This window comes from Ziziphus jujuba, chromosome 8, assembly GCF_031755915.1.
Source record: "Ziziphus jujuba cultivar Dongzao chromosome 8, ASM3175591v1".
NCBI lineage: Eukaryota > Viridiplantae > Streptophyta > Magnoliopsida > Rosales > Rhamnaceae > Ziziphus > Ziziphus jujuba.
The window spans coordinates 1,783,585-1,805,460 of NC_083386.1; the positions used below are offsets into that span (position 1 = coordinate 1,783,585).

The window sequence follows — 21,876 nt, forward strand, 5'->3', positions numbered from 1 at the left end:
GAGGAGCAATTTTGATAGTTGTTTGTACTTCAAGGAGACAGCAAGCTCAAATGCTGTATTTCTGCTTTTGTATGTGGATGATATGTTGCTGTCAGGACCAAATGCAAAAGTAATTGATTCAGTCAAACAGTTACTAAGTTCAGAGTTTGATATGAAGGAGCTTGGTCAGGCAAAAAGGATTTTGGGCATGACAATCGAGAGGAACAGAAGAAACAGGAAAATGAAACTGCATCAGACTTCATATGTTCAAAAGATACTGTCCAAGTTCAGTATGAATGAAGCTAAACCTGTATCTGTGCCACTAGGTGGTCATTACAAGTTGTCAATGGAACAGTGTCCTAGTAATGCACAAGAAAGAGAAGATATGATCACTGTATCATATTCAAGTGCAATAGGTTCAGTTATGTACCTTATGATCAGTACAAGGCCAGATTTGGCTTATGCAGTAAGTGTGCTGAGCAGGTTTATGTCAAATCCTGGAAGGAGCCATTGGGATGCAGTAAAGTGGCTTTTAAGGTATTTAAAGCACACTGCAAATGAAGGATTGGTGTTTGAAAGCAGCAAAGATGGAATAGAATTGCTTGGTTACACAGATGCAGATTATGCTGGGGATCTAGATAAAAGAAAGTCAATATCAGCATATGCATTCACTGTTTATGGGAATTGTGTAAGTTGGAAGTCACATTTGCAAGCCATAGTAGCCTTGTCTACTACAGAGGCAGAATATATGGCAATCACAGATGCTGCAAAGGAAGCAATATGGATCAAAGGTTTACTGTCAGAACTTGATATGTTGCACAAGGCTGTCAAACTCTATTCAGATAGTCAAAGTGCAATACATCTTTCTAAGAATCCTGTATTCCATGAGAGGTCCAAACATATTCAGATTAAATATCATTTCATACGGGATATGGTGGAAAGGAAGGAAGTCAAGTTAGAGAAGGTACCTACAGAACTGAATCCTATTGATATAGGTACAAAAGTTTTACCCCTGAGCAGGTTTAACTCATGTAAAACCTTGCTCAATATTGGGGTAGGCTAATGCTGTTTTAAAGGAAGATTGCAAGGATGGTTCACAAAGTTTCTGCTATAATTACACTCTTGAGGATTAGGTGGAGAAATGTAAAGAAATAATCCTCAAGAGTTGAGGAGTGTTGAGAACTGATGCACATCTGTTCTAGCATGTGCATAAAGGAAGTAAGAAACGGTGTCGTTTTGGATATAATACAGTTATATCATTTGGAGAAGAAGAACAACAGCGTTTTGTATCTGGTTTAATGATATAAGTAGGACGGCGTCGTATTGGCTCAATATTGATTTTACCTGAATAACAGAATCACGTGCAGGCCATGTGGATTAGTTATGGTGGTTATATGGAGGGCTAATTATCATTGGTCCACGTCATCTTGGATTGCCACATCAGCAACAGCAATACTGAGTACAAATAACGACCTTCATTCTGTTTCAAGGACTACTGGTTTTTACAGATTATAGAGCTAAGGATTGAGTTTGTTTTTCAGTGATTTTGAGTGGAAATTGAGTTCTTCGTGCTTTTGTACAAACTCTTCAAGATAATCTGTAGATATAGAACAATTTCTGTGTGAGATTGGTTAAGACAGTTTGAGTGAGGGTGTATATGGGCTTACGGGTTGGTTTGGGTGTTTTTCTGTGTGATCCACCATTGAAGAACCTGTGAAGCTCTTGTTGTTCTCCCCCCTTTTTGAATAATAATAGCAGAAGCTCAGAACCTGAGCACGAGGACGTAGGCAATAGTTTGGCCGAACCTCGTTAAACTGTGTGTGTGTTTTCTTGGTTGTTTTAGTTTTTGTTCTTGCTGTTTTTCTTAACAGTAACAAATAGAGATGTCATGTTGGTTTTTTGCAGAGTAAACACAGAAAAAATGTGGAAAACCAAAGGAAAGCAACTTTGGATACTTCCATTACAGCAAAAAATATATTTCAACACTCGTTGCGACAGTCATACACTAAATTCCACCTAATTCTGCAGTAACCTTACTGCCACATCCTAAGCCACTTCTTGGATACCTAATGCCTCAGATATTTAACAAAACACATGGTTACAAACCAGCATCAAAGTTCCACAAACTAACATCAAACAAACTAAAAAGAACATAACAATTAAACTTAATGATAACAGCAAGAAGTGTCATTAGCGCTCATATACACAGGGCGGAAGAATTCGACAGTGATGAAGCTATTCATCTCTTTCATTTGAATGCTTTTAGTACATGCTCTCCTACTACAGATCACACTCAGAGTTGTCACAGAAGGTGGTAGATTATGCTAAGGCATTCCATTAGCTCTTGAAGTCATGCGTTCCTTCCTTGATGGAAAGAGGGAAGAAGAATGGGAAAGTGCCTTAAGTAAATTGAACGTGTCTCGCAACAGAGATGTTCATGAAGTTTTCACAACAAGTTGTGATATACTAGATGACAAAGAGAAGCATTTATTGATGAAGATCAAAATATATATCCCCACCCAAGTATTCCTTTGGATGAAGGCCAAGTATTCTTTCTTTCTTAACTATTGGTGAAGATCAAAATACATATGATATATAGCCTAAGCTATTCTTGACGTTTCTCTTTGTTATAGAATCTTGGCAATTTAAGAAACAATTGACTTAGCTACTCTGTGCATCCGACTCAAATCCCAAATCTTTCTCTGACTTCAAATTTGGGGAGCATATACCTTGAGAGACTTGCAAGTTTGCTTGAACTTCCCTCAAATTTTCAACACCTCGGCAAGGTTGCATATCCGAATATAAGATAATGCTCAAATCTTGAAATCCTTTCGGATATACCACGAAATAGAGAGTACTGAGATATAGGTGGGACTGCAGTTCAAAAAATGCCTCCATCATTTTCATGTCTTTACAAACTTTGTCATTTGGATCTAGACAAAGTTGCAGGCTTTGAGAATTTTCCAGGAAGCACTTTTAAGCCCAACTCCTAAGAATAGTTAGACTTGAGCTGGCTATATATCAGAACTTTGTCCTCATCGTTTATGCATTTGACCAGCCTCATTCAGTTGGATCTTTTAGGTTGCATAAGTTATATGTCAATTCCAGCCAGTTATATATAACTAATGTCTAGTAAATAACATTTCTTTATTTGCAAGTATGCTGGTGAAGTTATAGACAGATTTAAGCTGATGCAAAATAGGGTGGAAATTGAGAATGATGAATATGTGTTTTTGATACCTCCCATGTTTGTTGATTCATTCAAGTGGAATTACAAACCTGCTTTACTGGGAGAGGGGAGTTCTAATGATGCAAATGAGGATTACATAATTCCATCTCGCCAGTTATTAGCTCCAAGATTGTTGGAAATGTAGCTAGATTTATAAAACATAGTTGCTCACAAAATATTTTCTGGTAGCCTATTCTACACGATTACAACAACCAGTCCTTTATCCATATTGCCTTTTTTGCATTCAGGCATGTCCCTTCTATGACAGAGTGTCTTATGATTATGGTGCTTGCAATCCATTCCATTAGGTAAAAGAAATGTCTACGTGGATCTTCAAATACCGGGGTCATTTGAGCTAATTCTTCTGGTACTTGTACAATCAAATAAGCATATAATTGAACATGATCATGACTTAACATGCTTTTGCATTTAAGAACTTCTAGCCAATTAAATATGAAAGTTTTATGTATGTATTTTTCTATTTAATGTATTTGCATATCTCTTGTACTAAAAACTCATCTCTGTTTAATATATTCTAAGCTTATTGCATACCAAAGTTATGAGAATTATTTTAGGATGATAGGTAAGAAAGTTTTGTAGTATCAAAACCATAGTCAGCTTCCTGCTTAAATTCTTTGGTTATGAACATTTACCTGAACATACTACACTGTAGCAGAGAATTTAGTAAGCAAGAATATTGCACTTTTCTTGATGGATAAACCAGGTAAGTGCTTAAGTTTGATGAAGAAGTTATCTGAACTGTAGATAGTGGACTTTCGATTATAAGAATGGTTAATTAAACCTGGTAACTTATAATGTCATTGTATCGTTCTGTTTGTAGATAAATGGTAAGAATTGATGATCGGTTAAAGATCATTGTGTTCGCTTTTGTTTAGGCTTAAAGATCTATTTTCTTGGTAGATAAAGAAAGAGGATCGAAGGGTGTGCCTTTAGGTCTAAGAGAATAAGCGATCAGCTAAAATTAAAAGCAAGGTGGAGGGAAAATGAATTTAGACGAAGAGAGTTGAAGAATGAGCACAAACTTGTAGTGCAACTGGGAATTTGTTTGGTAGAGATGAAATGTTCAAGGGAGGATCATCCATGCCTAGCTTGGTAGGAGGGAAGTCAAAAGTTTTAGTGGGAACATGTTGGATCCATATCCTAATTCATACAAAACAAGAGGGATTGGCTTTTGGAGGTGGAAAATCTTGATGCTTAGCAAAATAATCAAACTACTATCAATTCCCTTGTAAAATATTAGTAGATGACAATTCATAAACAATACTACCATCAGATCCATTGAAAAATAGGTATTTACAACATGAACTCTCCTATGTTTTGCTATATAATTATATTTTTACCAAAACAGCTGAAATTGGCTCCTAAAGAAAGCTTTAACACGAGTCAAAACATTGCTGTAGCTCCCTTTGGACTATGAAAAAAAGAAGAAAATAGTTTCCCCTTTTTCCTAGAAACTTCCATTGAGAAAAAAAGAGAGACAATGAACCGCAACATTATAAATTCCTCAATCTTGCATTAGAATAAGTTGTCTAAACAAAATTTCATGGTCTGGAGTCAAAACATTGCAGTAGCTCCCTTTGAACTATCACGAAAATAAGAAATTAGTTTTCTCTTTTTCCAAGAAACTTCCACCAAGAAGTCAATGAACCGCAACATTATCAATTCCTCGATCTTGCATTAGAATAAGTTGTCTAAAACAAAGTTTCATCGTATTGCTAGCTCATTTCGATGGGAAACATATATTTATAATCTTCTTATGGGACCGCCGGAACAATTTGTCAATGCAAGTGTCTCTAGGGAGTTTGATTACGTGTGTGTGTGTGTATAACACCAAATGTTGAAACTATCAGTTCAATCTGATGAAACGACTATATATACATATGTGTGTATATATAATCTATGTATATTTGATGTTGAAAGATAATTAGACGGAGCCCATAGGAAAACTTAGCAAAGAAGTTATGGTTCCTATTGGTTGAATAAAATTGTTTGGAAGTCAATTTCAGGGGCTTGTTGACTAATTACGATATTATATTTGGACCGCTAGCTGGCTTGGGAATGTTAAAATATCAAAAACCAAGTTATCAGAGCTCCACTTAGGTCGAGATGTTTCCCCCTCTAGCAAAGCTGACAATAGCAATCCATTACGTTTGAAAAAGAAATGTCTATGTGGATCTTCAAAATGACGGGGTTATTTGACGTGATCATTGAGGTACTTGTACAGTCAAATAAGGATGGCGCAGTTGAACATGATCATAATCTAACATGCTTATATATATGCCTTCTTATATTTCTATTTAGTGTATTTGCATATCTTGCATACTGAAAACTCAACTCTGTTTGATATATTCGAAGCTTTTTAGATGCCAAATTTATTAGGTGTACTTTGGGATGATACGCAAGTAAGTTTTCTAGTCCCAAAACCATAAAATTCAATGATTCACACTGATGTGGTCAAATCCAGTTGAGTTCGATCAGCTTGCTGCTTAACTTAAGTTTCTTTGGTTACAGATGATTTTACCTGAACATGCTATACCATACCATAGAAAGCGGTATGCAAGAATGTTGAACTTCTCTTGCTGGATTAACCAGGTAAGTGATTGTATTTGATGACGAAGTTATGTCAACTATAGATAGTTGACTTTGGATTGTAAGAATGGTAAGATAAGCCTGATAAGTTATGATGTCATCATATGGTTTTGTATGGAGATGAACGGTAAGAAACTAAGAATTTATGATCAAAAGGTTAAAGATCATTATTTTTGATTTTTCAAAACTTAAAGATCTCTGTTCTTGGTAGATAGAGAAAAGAGAATCAAAGGGTGTGTTTTTAGGTATAAAGGAATTTCAGATCAGTTATAATTAAAATCAAGGTGGAGGGAAAATGAAGTTGGACGAAGAGAGTTGAAGAATGATAGCTCACGTGCTGCACAAGAGGTCTCTCACGATAGCACTTTAGATAGGCATTTTACTAACAATGGATAACTGTTGTTCTAGGTAGCGTTTAGCCACAACAGATGTTGACTCTACTTATTTATCTGATAACGTTGCATGTAATGGCAGTAAGGCCATGACTTTGTATTTATTCATCCCCTTGTTTCTTGAGAATAATGAAGCACAACTTATTCTATTCATTATTGCATCTGTGCTTTCATGGTATCAGAGCCGTGACGTGCTCAAGCGAGTTTTTGTTTTTTTTTACTCGTTCCAAATAGCCAATATGTCTTCTACTTGTTCTGCTGTGGTTCCTACTTTGACTCTTCCTTCCCTATCTGAGGTCACACTACCTATCTATAATTTTCCCTTTCAGCTAAATCAAAACAACAATATAATATGGAGGTCACAAATTCTACCTGCAATTACTGGCTGCAACATGGAAGGATTTATTGATGGTACTTTACAGGCACCACCACTTACCTCTGTTGTAAATACAACCAGTGATGGCCTACCTGTAAGTGTGGCTGCTCCAAATTCAACTTTTCATCAATGGAGACGTGATTACAAACTAGTAGTGCAATAGGGAGTTTGTTTGGTAGAGATAAAATGTTCAAGAAAAAATCCATGCCTAGCTTGGGAGGAGGGAGGAGGGAGTAAAAAGTTGTGGTGGGTGGACGTTAAATCCATCCTAATTCATGTAAAAAATGAGGGATTGGACTTTTGAAGCTGGAAAATCTTGATGCTTAGCAAAATTATAAAACAACTTCCAAACCCCTTGTAATTAGTAAATGAAAATTCATAATACTACCAGCAGATCCATTAAAAAATACGTTTTTACAACATGAACTCTCCTTTGTTTTTCTATATGATTACATTTTTAGCAGAACAGCTGAAATTGGCTACCAAAGAAAGCATTAACAGAAGTAAAAAAATTCAGTAGCTTCCTTTGAACTATCATAAAAACAGTATATATTTCTGAAATTCCATCCTTCTTTTCCCTTCATCCGCAAATGAATTTTCCCAACGCGTGTTCTTTTACGATTTGCTATAGTATAGAGACTGAAACTTGAAAGAAATCTTCTACTAAGATGGTTAACAAGAAAATAATTTCCTCTTTTCCAAGAAACTTCCATTAGGGGAAAAAATAAAAAACAGAGACAATGAACCACAACATTATAAATTTCTCTATCTTGCATTAGAATAAGTTGTCTAAAACAAAAATTCGTATTAGTAGTGCATTTAGATGGGAAAGCTGGAAAAATTTGTCAATAAAAGTGTATCGTTGGGGTTTGAATATTAACATGCTTATTCATTTATAACGTGTAGGCTTGCAGCAAAATCAAGTTCTATGAATGCCTTCTAATCTTTCTATTTAATGTATTTGCGAATCTTGCATACTGAAAACTCACCTCTGTTTGATATATTCTTAGCTTCTTTGCATGCCAAACTTATTGAAGTTAATTTGGGACGAGAGGTAAGAAACTTATTTTGGGAGTTATTTTGGCATGCCAAATGTACTGAAAACTCATCTCTGTTTGATATATTCAAGGCGTCAGCTTGCTGCTTAACTTCTTTGGTTATAGACGATTTTACCTGAACATACCATACTATACCATAGATTTTAATATGCAAGAATATTGCACTCCTCTTGCTAAATAAACCAGGTAAGTGCTTATGTTTGATGAAGAAGTTATCTGAACTATAGAGAGTTGACTTTCGATTGTAAGAATGGTAAGAGAAACCTGGTAAGTTATGATGTCGTCATATTGGTTCTGTATGGAGATGAATGGTAAGAATTAATGATCAAAGGGTTAAAGATCATTATGTTTGATTTCGTTAAGGCCTAAAGATCCCTGTTCTTGGTAGATAAAGAGAGAGGATCACCGGTTGTGTATTTATGTATAATGAGAATATGAGACCAGCTAAAATTAAGAACAAGGTGGAGGTACACTTGAGGCTTTGTTTGGTAGGGAGGAAATGTTTAAGGAATGAAAATCCATGCCTAGCTTGGTAGGAGGGCAGCGGAAAGTAAGAAGTGGGAGTGGGAGGATGGTAAATCCATCCTACTCCATGCAAAACAAGAGGAGTTGGAGGGTGGAAAATCTTGATGCTAAGCAAAATAATGAAACTACTATCAAACCCCTTGTAAAATATTAGTAAATGACAGTTCCATAAACAATATTACTGTCAGACCTTTAAATCTCCCATGTATTGGTATAATTACATTTTTAGCAAAACAAGTGAAATGTGGCCACTGAATAAAGCATTTACAGAAGTCACAAATTGCAGTGGCCTCCCTTTAGCTGTCAGAAAACAGCCAGAGCTTTCTGTCAGATCCTTCTATAAAAATATATTTATATATATATAGATATATTCATCCTAGAAATCTGCAAGTAATATAATTTCTAAAACCTTCTCCATCTATATTTTTCCTTTATCTGAAGTGAATTACTCTCAGAGCCTGTTCTTTTATGAGAGTTTGACTAGAGTTTAGAGACTGAAACTTCAAAATGAATCTTCTAATAATTGTGGTTATCAAGAAAATAGTTAGTTTCCTCCTTTTCCAAGAAACTTTCATTGACCACCCACCACCACCCTTTATCAATTCCTCGATCTTGGATTAGAATTAGTCGTCAAAAACAAGATTTTCTGATCACCCATTTTTCAATGGGAAAACATTAACTTGAGTTGTCCCAACTCCCGACTCCCGTCTCCCGACGGGGTTTGAGGATATCTATTGTCCTCGTATATTTGATGTGGAAGGAGTGAAAAACATGATTAATCATAGTGACGAGACTTAGACTTGTCAGCAAAATAGATTAATGAACGGGAAAAGATAAACATATACAGGAGGAATATGGTTAGCTTAGCTAGGGAGGCACCAAGGTGTCAGCTTCCCATTTGTTGATTAAATTTTTTTTTTTTGGAAGTCAATTTCAGCGGCTCCCAAGCTGGCTTCTTCAATCAATCAACAATCAATTCAACAGAACGTGACTTTGAACACTTCTTTGTTTTTATTTTTATTTGTGTTGACTATTACACCCTTGTGATACCAACCTTGTTATCGAGGACCAATGATATTCATAGGTTGGCTGGAAAGACTAATTATTGAGTGTTCAGTGACTAGTTAACACACATAGGCAGATGCCTAGGAATACAGGACTCGGAATGCACGACCTCCTTTCCACGAAACCACTGGAGAATTAATCCCTTTAGAATTTTAATCAGGTAGAATTTCAATTTAATTTATACATTATTATGCTGGTAAGAAATGGTAGCTGTATATATCCTCAAAATGACATCCTTCAATATGTCAGTGACCACCCTTGTAGTAGCCGTTTCCATATTGAGCAGCTACCTTAGTATGACTACCGAAGCCACCCCAAATCCTCTCTACCATTTCTGCTCAAATACAACCATTTTCAATCCCAACAGCCCCTACAAATCTAATCTGGATATCGTTTTGTCTAATCTTTCCTCGAACGCCGCCCAAGAAAGAGATTTCATCTACTTAGATGCCGATGCTGGTGGCGTCAACGGCACTAGTAATTATGTCTATGGCAACTATCTCTGCCGTGGCGACGTTAACTCCACCATCTGCCACGGCTGTGTGTTAGCATCAATCGAATTTGCACGCCGGAATTGCTCTGTAGAGAAAGAGATGATCGTATGGTACGATGAATGCATGCTGCGCTATTCCAACCAATCTTTCCGGTCCACCATGTCAGTGTATCCCTATTTTTACATTTGGAATGTGGAGAATGCGACGGAAATGGACAAATTCAAGCAGGAAGTAGAGAAGACAATGAATGAATTTGCAAGTAAGGCTGCAAATGGTGCTAAGAAGTTCATGTCACAAGAAGCCAATATATCAGGATTCGACACCATCTACAGCTTGGTGCAGTGCACGCAGGACTTGTCTAGCCAAGACTGTACCACATGTCTCTGGATTGCGATTTCAAGGCTTCCATCGTCGCTTGATGGAAAAAGAGGTGCAAGAGTTTACCTTCCTAGTTGTAATATTACGTACGAACTTTATCCTTTTTATTATGTGGCTGAACCGCCGCAGACGACACCACAACTTGTTTCTCCTCCTCCTCCTCCACCTACAGATCCGGTAACGGTGCCTAAAGGTATGCATACTATTATTAACTTTAAATTCTAAATTTATTAAGTAGCAATTAGTTTTATCAATTCATTCATTGATCACTAAAAATCAGCCAATAAAATGAAATATTATTCATCTAGTCTACAAACTGTGTTCAAACGTTTATTAAAGAAAAAAAAAAATCCACCCCCTGTATATATTCTGAGGTAAAAAAAAAAAAAAAAAAAAAAAAAAAAAAAAAAAGAAGAAATAAACAGCTCAAAAAATTAAGTGTATCCCCAAATTAATGCATAATTAATTAACGAGTTTTGTATGCAGGAAAAAGCAAAATGTCACCATTAGCCATTGTTGGGATTGTAATAGCTGTAACTACTGTTTCTTTGACCCTGCTACTCACGGGCTGCCGTATGCTTCTTCGTCACAAGAGAGCAAGAGACAATTACCATACTATTCGACGACAAAATGGTAAAGCACCAGTTATTCATGTATACTTAGCATCTATTTCTATTTCTATGCAATACATGATACATATAATTATAATCGATGATTTTAAAAATAATCTATAATAATTAATTATATTTAAAAATTTTATGGTTAATAAATATATTTGGATTTTTTGATTTATATTATAAAAGTTTGTTAAAAATTATAAATTTGACTTTTATATATAATATTATTCAATTATGAAATTTAAATTTAAAAAAATATTTACCTATATAACCATTTACATCTATGAAATTTTCCTATTTAATTTTTTTTCCCGTATATGGAATCTAAGTTAAAATTTAGATACATTTGTATAATTTAGTTCAAATTAAAATGTATTTAAATAATATTTTCATCTATAAAATTTAAATTCAAATTCAAATATATTTTTTGATTCATTGCAAATAATTAATTCCTATATATTAAATACTCATAATGTAATTTATTTATTTATTTATTATTATTATTTTTTATCCATTATTATTATTATTATTATTTATCCTATAAACACATTTTTACTTTATAAGATAAATTATTTATAAAATTTAAATTAAAAAATATTTTTTTATTTAATTTTTTCCACGTGTAAAATTTAATTTCAAACGTGTTTATATAATTTAATTCAAATTTAAATTTAAATGTATTTTTTGATTCTTTACAAATAACTAATTTTTCTATGTTAAATCCATGTAATATAATTTAATTATATTTGTTGTTATTGTTATTATTATTATTATAACCTAATTAACAATAATTTGAATTTAAAAGGAGGTATATATATATATATATACACACACACACACATACATATATACATACCATATATATACATCTTAAAATATAATTTAATTATATTTACTATTATTGTTATTATTGTTATAACCTAATTAACAATAATTTAAATTTAAAAGGACATGTATATATATATATATATACATATCATATATATACAGTTTTACTATTATATGTGTTGACTTGTACATTATGATACTGATTAGTATCAAATTATATATAAATTATGACATGTTGTATGTATTTTATTTTAATATTATATATAATTTAATTATGATTTATATTTAATGTGCATAACAATATTCATTATAATAAAATTCTATATATATAATATTATAAATATATATATTTATTATTTAATTAAAATTTATTTCAAAATAAAAATTGATTTAATATATATTTAGATACAACCATAAAAGGTAAACAATTTTATACTTTTTCAATCAATTATTTAATTATAATAATCAAAATATATATTCTTTAATACAATCAATAAAGGTAAAAAATTTCATATTTTTAAATAGCTGCTCTATTTGATATTAATTAATATTTTGATAAAAATATAAATAATAAAAAAAAAGATAATTTTTTCAACAATTATATTCTGAAAAGAATATTTTAAATTTTTTCTATTAATAAAATAAAACATTATTTATGTAATTTTTTAATGGCAAAATTACGTATATCTTTATTATTTTCCATATGATTCTTATCCAAATGACAACAAATAATCTTATCATAATGATTGCTATATAAAATATTATATATATATATATATATATATTATTGTAATATACAATATTAATCGATTTTCTATATTAAATATCCACAATCAAATATTCATCCCATAATTTTGACAATTAATTTGACCCAAACTAAATAAAATCATATATATACAATATCAATCGATTTTTTATATGAAATATTTCTAATCAAATATTCATTATATTATTTCACAATCAATTTTACCTAGACTAAACAAAATCAAATAAATACAAAATTCATCAATTTTCTATATAAAATATTCATAATCAAATATTTATTCTATTAATTTCACAGTCAATTTTATCTAATATAAATAAAATCAAATATATACATTTTTGATATGACAAAATCTTATTATGGTTGTTGGACAACCTAATAACAACTAATGAATTTTTTTTAAAAATATTTTTGGAGGAAAACTTAAGTATTCATATGATGATCTGTGTCAGAATATATATATATATATATATATTGTTATCAATATTAATTAAAATAATTGATTTATTTTAAATTTTTTTAAAATAAAAATTGATTTTATATATTTTTGAATACAATCATAAAAAGATAAAAAATTTGATACTTTTTTAATCAATTATATAATAATAAAAATATATATTAATTTGTAAATAAAATAAGATCAAATAATTTATTTTGAATACAAATATTAGTTTACTATGCTTAAAAATTATTATTTATGATATTATGTTTTGTATGTTCAAATAAAAAGATATATTTATTAATTTCTATATAACCATATTTGTATATCTAAAAATATTTAAAATATGTTTAATTAAGGAAACAATATATATATATATATAAATATATCTTATGATATATAATATTATAATAATAAAAATATATATTTTTATTCCTTCATTCCTAAAAGCAAATCTATTGTATATAAAAATAAATTTTACTTTATTATGTTTAACAATTATTATTTATGATATTATATTTTTATATCCAAATAAACATTATTAATTTCTATATAACCATATTTATATATGTAAAAATATTTAAAATATGCTTAATTAAACAAATAATGTATATACAAACATTTTATGTCATAAAATATTATAATAATAAAAATATATATTTTTGTTCCTTCATTTCTAAATAAATCTGTTATACATAAAAATAAAAAAACATATACAATGCTATAAAAATATTATAATATAATAATAATAATATTTATAGTAAAAGAATAAATCTTCAATTTCATGAGTATAATAATGTACTAGTTTTTATTGTGTTTAATATATGGTTATCAATATTTTTAAAGAGTATTTTTTTAAAAACAAAAAAATTTACTTCAAAACAAAAATTAATTTTTTGAATTTTTAGATACAATTATAAAAGGTAAGATCATAAATATAATTAAAATAAAAAACTTAGTTTGGAAGAAAATTAGAATGATAATATATACAACTACATTTTATGTTGTAAAAATATTAAAATAATAGAAATATATATTTTTATTCCTTCATTTCTAAACCTAAATCTATTATATATAAAAATAAAAAAACATATATAATACTATAAAAAATATTACAATAATAATATATATAATAAAAGAATGAGTTTGCAATTTCATGAGTATAATAATGTACCCTTTTTTTATAGTATTCAATATATAGTTATCGATATTTTTAAAGAGTATTTTTTTAAAATTTATTTCAAAATAAAATTTAATTTTATCTATCTTTGGGTACAATTATAAAAGATAAGATAAAAAATATAAATAAATATAATTAAAATAAAAAAGATAATTTTGGAAAGAAATTAAAATAATAATATGCTGACATGTGACATTGATTTTTTTCTTTTATATATTATATAGATTCTCTCTCTCTCTCTCTCTCTCTCTTTCTCTCAACCATAATAAGTTAAAAAGGTGATGATATAGAAATATATTGATTTTTTTATTTATTTAAAAATATAAATAAAAAATTTTAAAAAAAATACATAAAAAAGAGTTTATAAATTATAATTGTTATAGATTAGAAAAATATGGAGCTAAAAATATGACTATTAAATATATATTAAAATCAATCATTTTTAGTTTATATGATAAAAAAATTATAACTATTAGTAAAATAATAATAATTTTTTTGGCATTTTCCCCCTTTTAGTGAAAAAAATAAAAATAATAATTTATGTATTAGAAAAAATAATAAAGAATTAAAATAACAAAAGAATAAAATAAAAGAATCTTTTCTATACACATTTTTTATTATTTCATAATTCATAAAAAAAAATGTAGTTGAAGTATTTTTAAAAAAATACATATATATATATATATATTTATTTATTTATTTTTTTTACTTATATAATATAAAAATACGTCTAATTTGCATTATAAACTTTTTTATTTTAATTTTTTTTTCTTTTGTAAATTTGAAATGACACGGAAAATGAGTGTTTTTTTTTTTTTTTCTCCCAAAATATGTAAGAATGTGTATTATTCACGAATTTACTAATTAGGTTAACAACAAATTGTTCTTTTATTTAGAAAAAAAAAATATTTGTCCTGGTTTTGTCAAGTATCAAGTTATATCTGCCAATAAATCAATTATATCTAGTAATAATGTGATTTATTAGCAAATAAAAGTCAATCCTAGAAAAAAAAAATTATCCGGACTTCTTTAATAAGATAAAAAATTACTTATAGCTACACGTGCCTGCACACACACACACACACACACACACACACATATATATATATATATATATTAATCATGATTCTTTGTAATGGTTTTGAAATTTTGGTTCTAAAGTAAAGAAATGTTATACTTGGATTGGCTTGTTGTAAAAATAAGACAACAAATTAAAAGCACATTTTAGATATCAACCACTAAATATATTCATGGGCCTGCTTCTCTAATTAAACTTAATTTTCACTCTTTAATTGCAGCATTGTAGTGTCTTTCTTATTTACCAAAATAATAATAAATTAGTTGTGTCTTTCATGTAAAACTAATTAGTTATTATTTATTTGACAAGGTGAAAGTGAAATTTCAACCATAGAGTCTCTGCAATTTGACTTGGAAACCATAGAAACAGCCACAAGCAGGTTTTCTGAAAACAATAAGCTTGGTGAAGGCGGATTTGGTGAAGTCTTCAAGGTATGTATATGCATATCCATGTCTAGATTTTTCCATTCCTTTTTGTTATTAAAAATATGAAGAAAAAAAAAATGTCATGCATAATATATAAATGCAATATCGTCATGCATAATATAAATGCAATATTGGAAATATTCAGTAAGTAATATTGCATAGCTTGGAAAGTTCTCAGGGAACACTTCCGAATGGACAAGAAATAGCTGTAAAAAGACTATCAAAAAGTTCCAGTCAAGGTGCTGTAGAATTTAAAAATGAGGTTGTACTGGTAACCAAGCTTCAACATAGAAACCTGGTTAGGCTTTTGGGATTCTGCTTGGATGGAGGAGAAAAAATGCTTGTCTATGAATTTGTACCAAAAAAAAGCCTTGATTGTTTTTTGTTTGGTATGTCCTATATTCTTTTCTTTCAAGTTATTCTTCAATGAATATGTCCTTTAACATATATATTCATGTCCCCGAAAAAGGAAAAAAAAAAAAAAAAAAAACAAAGAAATTAACCAGCATATACCTGTTCTATAGTTTTGTTCACAGGGATGTCTTAACGTCCTAAGAATTCTTTTTAAGCATTGAATCATATATACTGAACATACAGATCCTGCAAAGCAAGGAGAGTTAGATTGGTCAAAACGTCATAATATAATAGGAGGAATTGCTCGAGGAATTTTGTATCTTCATGAGGATTCTCGACTTAGAGTTATATATCGTGATTTGAAAGCTAGCAACATCTTGTTAGACGTAGATATGAATCCAAAAATTTCAGACTTTGGCATGGCCAGGATGTTTGGCATCGATCAAACTGAAGGAAACACCAAAAGAATTGTTGGAACTTAGAGAGTGCTACTCTAATCTCAAACTTTTTGTTATGGATAATCTCAAGTAATAAGCGGAAGTGACGATTTTGAGTGATCAAATTTGGACAGGCATTTTATACATGTTCAACGGATACATATATATGTATTAAATATAATACGTAATAAGAAAAGTAGAGGTTTTTCACTTCAACAATAATACTTGCAGTGAAAACTTTGAGTAGGATAATATGCATAAAATTCTTTAATCACTGATTGACACATATACAATATGATTATTTTAATTCTTATTTTATTTTTATTTTTTGGACAACTTTTTTTTTTTTTTTTTTTCATTTTCGAAAAAGTGGTTACATGGCTCCGGAATATGCTATGGAGGGATTATATTCCATCAAGTCTGATGTCTTCAGTTTCGGTGTATTGTTGCTTGAGATCCTAAGTGGGAGAAAGAACTCTGGTTTTCATCTCACCAAATTTGCTCCTAGCTTGCTTGCATATGTAAGGTTTATATGTACAATTAAGCAGCTTAAATTTTTCTAAATTTAATTAATTTATACATATTATATATATAATATACATTATGCAGGCATGGAATTTGTGGAATGAAGGGAAAGTGTTGGAGTTGATGGATCCGTTGCTAAAAGATTCATGTGCAGCAAATGAGTTTATTAGATACGTTCAAATGGTTGCTATGTGTTCAAGAAGATGCATATAACAGGCCAACCATGTCATCTGTTGTCCATATGTTGAAAAGTGAAACTATTAGCCTTTCTCAACCGGAACGACCTGCTTTCTCTGTTGGAAGAATTACCCAACATCATGAATTCGAACCCGCTCCTGATCGCAGTTTGTCTGATAATGGTTTTTCAATTTCTACTTTTTTGCCTCGGTGATCAGGGAAGATAACTATGGATAAAGGATTTCGAATATGTATAGGTTGATAAATTTCTCATCTCCACGGACAAAAACTAGAATTTGTCTCATATTTTCTTGTAATTTTCCATGCAAAATGCATTTTTTAGTGCATAGGAATAATACGATACTGAAGAGAACATAGAAAACCAAGAAATTGTAGAGCAAAATAAAGAGTTTCAAGGACCCAGTCTCCTAATGTATGCTAACAAATAGTCCATGAAATTTCAGAACATTCACCTATGGGGCCAAAGTCGAAAAGCACATTTTCACAACTTAACAACAGAAGGTTAACTAGATTAATGATCATCATATGGTAATATAATTTAAAATATATATTAGTTTTGCCACAATTGTAGAAAATATTACGTGGAAATTGAACAGCATATCACCATATGATGATCATTTCGAAGGCTTGGTTGGAATCTACAAAGGCTATGAACAAATTAAATCCTCAGTATGTATTGGCACTCTGGAGTGTTCGTATAGTTGGCCTTTTAGCATGGTTGGTGTAGGAAAGGCAACAATTGCTGGTGTTCTGCTTCAGTTGCTGTCTTCTCAATTTGAGGGCTCTAACTTTCCCAAAGACGTTAGAGAAAAATCAGAGAGAGGCTAATTAGATTATTCGTGTAAGGAAGTTCTTTCTGCATTATTAGAGGACTAGAATCTTAATATGAGCAATTCATACGTAGAATAAACTTTTGTTGGAAGAAGGGTCCGGTATGGATAAATCAAAACAGTTTAATAGTTTATTTAGTCAAAGTGCATGATCTATTTGGCCTTGTAAGTGGAATCATTGTAACAACTAGAGATGTAATGTTGGTTTTTGGAGAGTAAAACACAGAAAAAATGGTGGAAAACCAAAGGAAAACAGCTTTGGATACTTTCATTACAGCAAAAAATATATATCAACAATCTAGCAACAGTAATACACTTAATTCCACCTAATTCTGCAGTAACCTTACAGCCACATGCTAAGCCATATCGTAGCTACCTAATGCCTCAGATATTTAACAAAACAGATGGTTACAAACCAGCAGCATAGCTCCACAAAATAACGTCGAACAAACCAAAAAGAACGTAAAATTTAAACTAAATGACAGCAGCAAAAGTGTCATAAGCGCTCATATACACAGGGTGGAAGAACTCGACAGTGATGAAGCTCTTCAACTCGTTCATTTGAATGCTTTTAGTACATGCTCTCCAACTACAGATCACACTCAGAGTTGTCACAAAAGGTGGTAGATTATGCTAAGGCATTCCATTAGCTGTTGAAGTCATGCGTTCCTTCCTTGATGGAAAGATGGAAGAAGAATGGGAAAGTGCCTTAAGTAAATTGAAAGTGTCTCGCAACAGAGATGTTCATGATGTTTTCACAACAAGTGGTGATACACTAGATGACAAAGAGAAACATTTATTGATGAAGATAAAAATATATATCCTCACCCAAGTATTCTTTTGGATGAAGTCCAAGTATTCTTTCTTTCTTCTCCATTGGTGAAGATCAAAATACATATGACATATAGCCTAAGCTATTCTTAATGTTTCTCTTTGTTACAGAATCATGGCAATTTAAGAAAGATCGAACTTAGCTACTCTGTGTATCTGACTCAAATTCCAAATCTTTCTCTGACTTCGAATTTGGAGAGCATAAACCTTGAGAGATTTACAAATTTACTTGAACTTCCTTCAAATTTCAATACCCCAGCAAGGTTGCATATCCGAATATAAGATAATGCTCAAATCTTGAAATCCTTTCGGACGTACCACGAATTACTGAGCACTGAGATATATAGTGTTAATGGAGCTTGAAGAACTCTGTATTTTTCTATATATATATTTTATAAAGAGGATGATGAAAATTTCAGAGAAAAAGTAGAGGAGAGAAAAAACGTTAGCTCAGCTTGTATTTCGCATATATTTTGATGTACTTACATCATGCAGCAATGATTACCATTCTGTTATAAAAGCAAATTTCTGCATGCTTCTCTCTCTCACACTTTCACTCACTCACACACATTCTTCTAGCTAATTCTATGACACGTGGCATGTAAGCCACTGTGAGATACACCTATACAGCTTCACTTATCCACATCAACATTAGTCTCCACATCAGCACAGCAGATTATATTTCAACATATAGGTGGGACTGCAGGTGAAAAATTGCCTCCATCATTTTCATGTCTTTACAAACTTCGTCATTTGGATCTAGACCAAGTTGCAGGCTTTGAGAATTTTCTAGGAAGCACTTTTAAGCCCAACTCTTAAGAATACTTAGACTTGAGCAGGATATATATTAGAACTTTGTCCTCATCAACTATGCATTTGACCAGCCTCATTCAGTTGGATCTTGTAGGTTGCATAAGTTATTGTCAATTCCAGCCAGTTATATATAACTAATGTCTAGTAAATAACATTTCTTTATTTGCAAGTATGCTGGTGAAGTTATAGACAGATTTAAGCTGATGCAAAATAGGGTGGAAATTGAGAATGATGAATATGTGATTTTGATACCTTCCGTGTTTGTGATCGACTCAAGTGGAATTACTAACCTTCTTTACTGGGAGAGGAGAGTTCTAATGATGCAAATGAGGATTACATAATTTCTTCTCGCCTAGTTATTAGCTCTAAGAATATTGGAAATGTAGGTGGATTTATAAAACATAGTTGCTCACGAAATATTTTCTGGAAGCCAATTCTACACGAGTACAACAACCAGTCCTTTATCCATATTGCCTTTTTCCCAATCAGGCACATCCCTGCTATGACAGAGTGACTTATGATTATGGTGTTTCCCGCTCTAGCGAAGCTGACAATAGCAATCCATGCCATTGGTAAAAGAAATGTCTATGTGGATCTTGGTCATTTGAGCTAATCCTTCAGGTACTAGTACAATCACATAAGCGTGTTACAATTGGGCATGGTCATGACGTAACATGCTAATGCATTTAAGAAGTTGTGGCAAATTAAATATGAATGTTTTATGTATGTATCTTTTTATTTAATGTACTTGCATATCTCTTGTACTAAAAACTCATCTCTGTTTAATATATTCTAAGCGTATTGCATACCAAAGTTATGAGAATTATTTTGGCATGATAGATAAGAAAGTTCAGTAGTATCAAAACCATAGTCAGCTTCCTGCTTAAATTCTTTGGTTATGAACGATTTACCTGAACATACTACACTGTACCAGAGAATTTAGTAAGCAAGAATATTGCACTTCTCTTGATGGATAAATCAGGTTAGTGCTTAAGTTTGATGAAGACATTATCTGAACTGTAGATAGTTGACTTCGGATTATAATAATGGTTTGTTAAACCTGGTAACTTATGATGTCATTGTATGGTTCTGTTTTGTAGATGAATGGTAAGAATTAATGATCAAGAGAGGAACATCCATGCCTAGCCTGGTAGGAGGAAACTAAAAAGTTTTAGTGGGAGGATGTTAAATCCATATCCTAATTCGTGCAAAACAAGAGGGGTTGGTTTTTGGAGGGAATCTTGATGCTTAGCAAAATAGTCAAACTACTATCAAATCCCTTGTAAAATGTTAGTCGATGATAATTGTTAGGACCCGTCCAAAATTCTTCCCCGGAACCCTAGACATGCCCTGATCCCAGGAAAATACCGCCGAACCTTCCAACGGAAAATCCGACAGCATCTCCCCTAAGGGTAGGACTAACCAAAAATTTCCTGCACTGAAAACACATTTCTAAATTCATTCCCTTATTCCTCCCACAATACTACAATATAATTCCACAAATTTACAGCACTTCAAATGAATAATAGTAATCCAGTGCAGTATTTAATAAAATCCGTCCAATACAGTATGCAGAGCATTATACAGATAAATGTGGAATTAATACAATGACAGATAAAGAAGTAATACAAGATGGAGAGGAAAAAAAAAGGGAAGAAATACTTCTGGAACTTTCGGCAATGAACTGAGACGTCGGGCTCACCCTGGACGATCAACGTCTCCCAACCTGGACCTAGGGGAATGGAATTTAAAAAATATGAGATGCTAATCATCTCAGTGAGTGACCCTAATTACTGAACACTTTTAATATTATTAATATAACAAATAAAGGAATTTAATTAATACTAACAATTAAATAAATAAATAATAATAACAATTGAAGTAATATTTTCTCTCAAAACCCTCACTATTCATTCCGTTGAAAATGTTCCCTTTTTAAAACATTTTCACAAAACTCGATATTCGTATTTTCCGAAAACCAAGGGATCAAACAATTTAATAAACAATAGATAAATACCCCAAATATAAATAAAATGTACTAATATATAATAAATAATTTTTGAACACTTTGGGGTTTGAAATTTCTATTCGAAAATTTATACTTGACGCACCACACCATATACCAGTGATGCCCTCCGATACCCAACGTCCCAAGCACCGACTGGCGGGAGATTAAAGAAAGAAACTTGCATACGGAACTTCGGCGTCCCGACAGTACCGCTGCTGAAACCGTCATCCCGGCCAAGGAGGGGGGTGGCTGATGCGCAATATATAAGACTTGCCTGTCCTCGGTCCAATGGCAACTCACAGGAGACATAATAACTTGCGCGCTAACCACATATACACCGGAACACCAATACTGTATGAGTGCATCTAAAATAATTATTAATTTAATTATTACCGTACCAATTTTCCAAAAAACACCGTGGAAAATATACCAGTTTTCAATTTC

General features: G+C 31.4%; 3 protein-coding genes across 8 annotated transcripts in view; 2 read left to right on the forward strand and 1 right to left on the reverse strand.

Moving 5' to 3' along the window:
* Window positions 1-21,876, reverse strand: part of LOC107412845 (transcription factor MYB33) — a 216,149-nt gene that overhangs the window by 133,361 nt on the left and 60,912 nt on the right. The window lies entirely within an intron of this gene.
* On the forward strand, window positions 5,310-7,857 carry LOC112491054 (uncharacterized). Its single transcript, XM_025072042.3, has 3 exons — window positions 5,310-5,631; window positions 5,741-5,821; window positions 6,540-7,857. Exons 1-3 carry the CDS (start codon window positions 5,593-5,595, stop codon window positions 6,747-6,749), a joined length of 330 nt encoding a protein of 109 aa, XP_024927810.2. The 5' UTR covers window positions 5,310-5,592; the 3' UTR covers window positions 6,750-7,857.
* On the forward strand, window positions 9,290-17,401 carry LOC107412841 (cysteine-rich receptor-like protein kinase 25). 2 transcript variants are annotated; one of them, XR_009640398.1, is made up of 6 exons: window positions 9,293-10,299; window positions 10,593-10,739; window positions 15,321-15,442; window positions 15,615-15,825; window positions 16,598-16,748; window positions 16,837-17,401. XR_009640398.1 is itself a non-coding variant. In XM_048470498.2 (5 exons), the coding sequence occupies exons 1-5, from the start codon at window positions 9,438-9,440 to the stop codon at window positions 16,270-16,272; spliced, it is 1,581 nt and encodes a 526-aa protein (XP_048326455.2). In that variant the 5' UTR covers window positions 9,290-9,437; the 3' UTR covers window positions 16,273-16,579. The 2 variants fall into 2 exon arrangements, 1 of the variants encoding a protein (XP_048326455.2); XM_048470498.2 differs by lacking the exons at window positions 16,598-16,748; window positions 16,837-17,401 and adding an exon at window positions 16,034-16,579 and having other exon boundaries at window positions 9,290-10,299.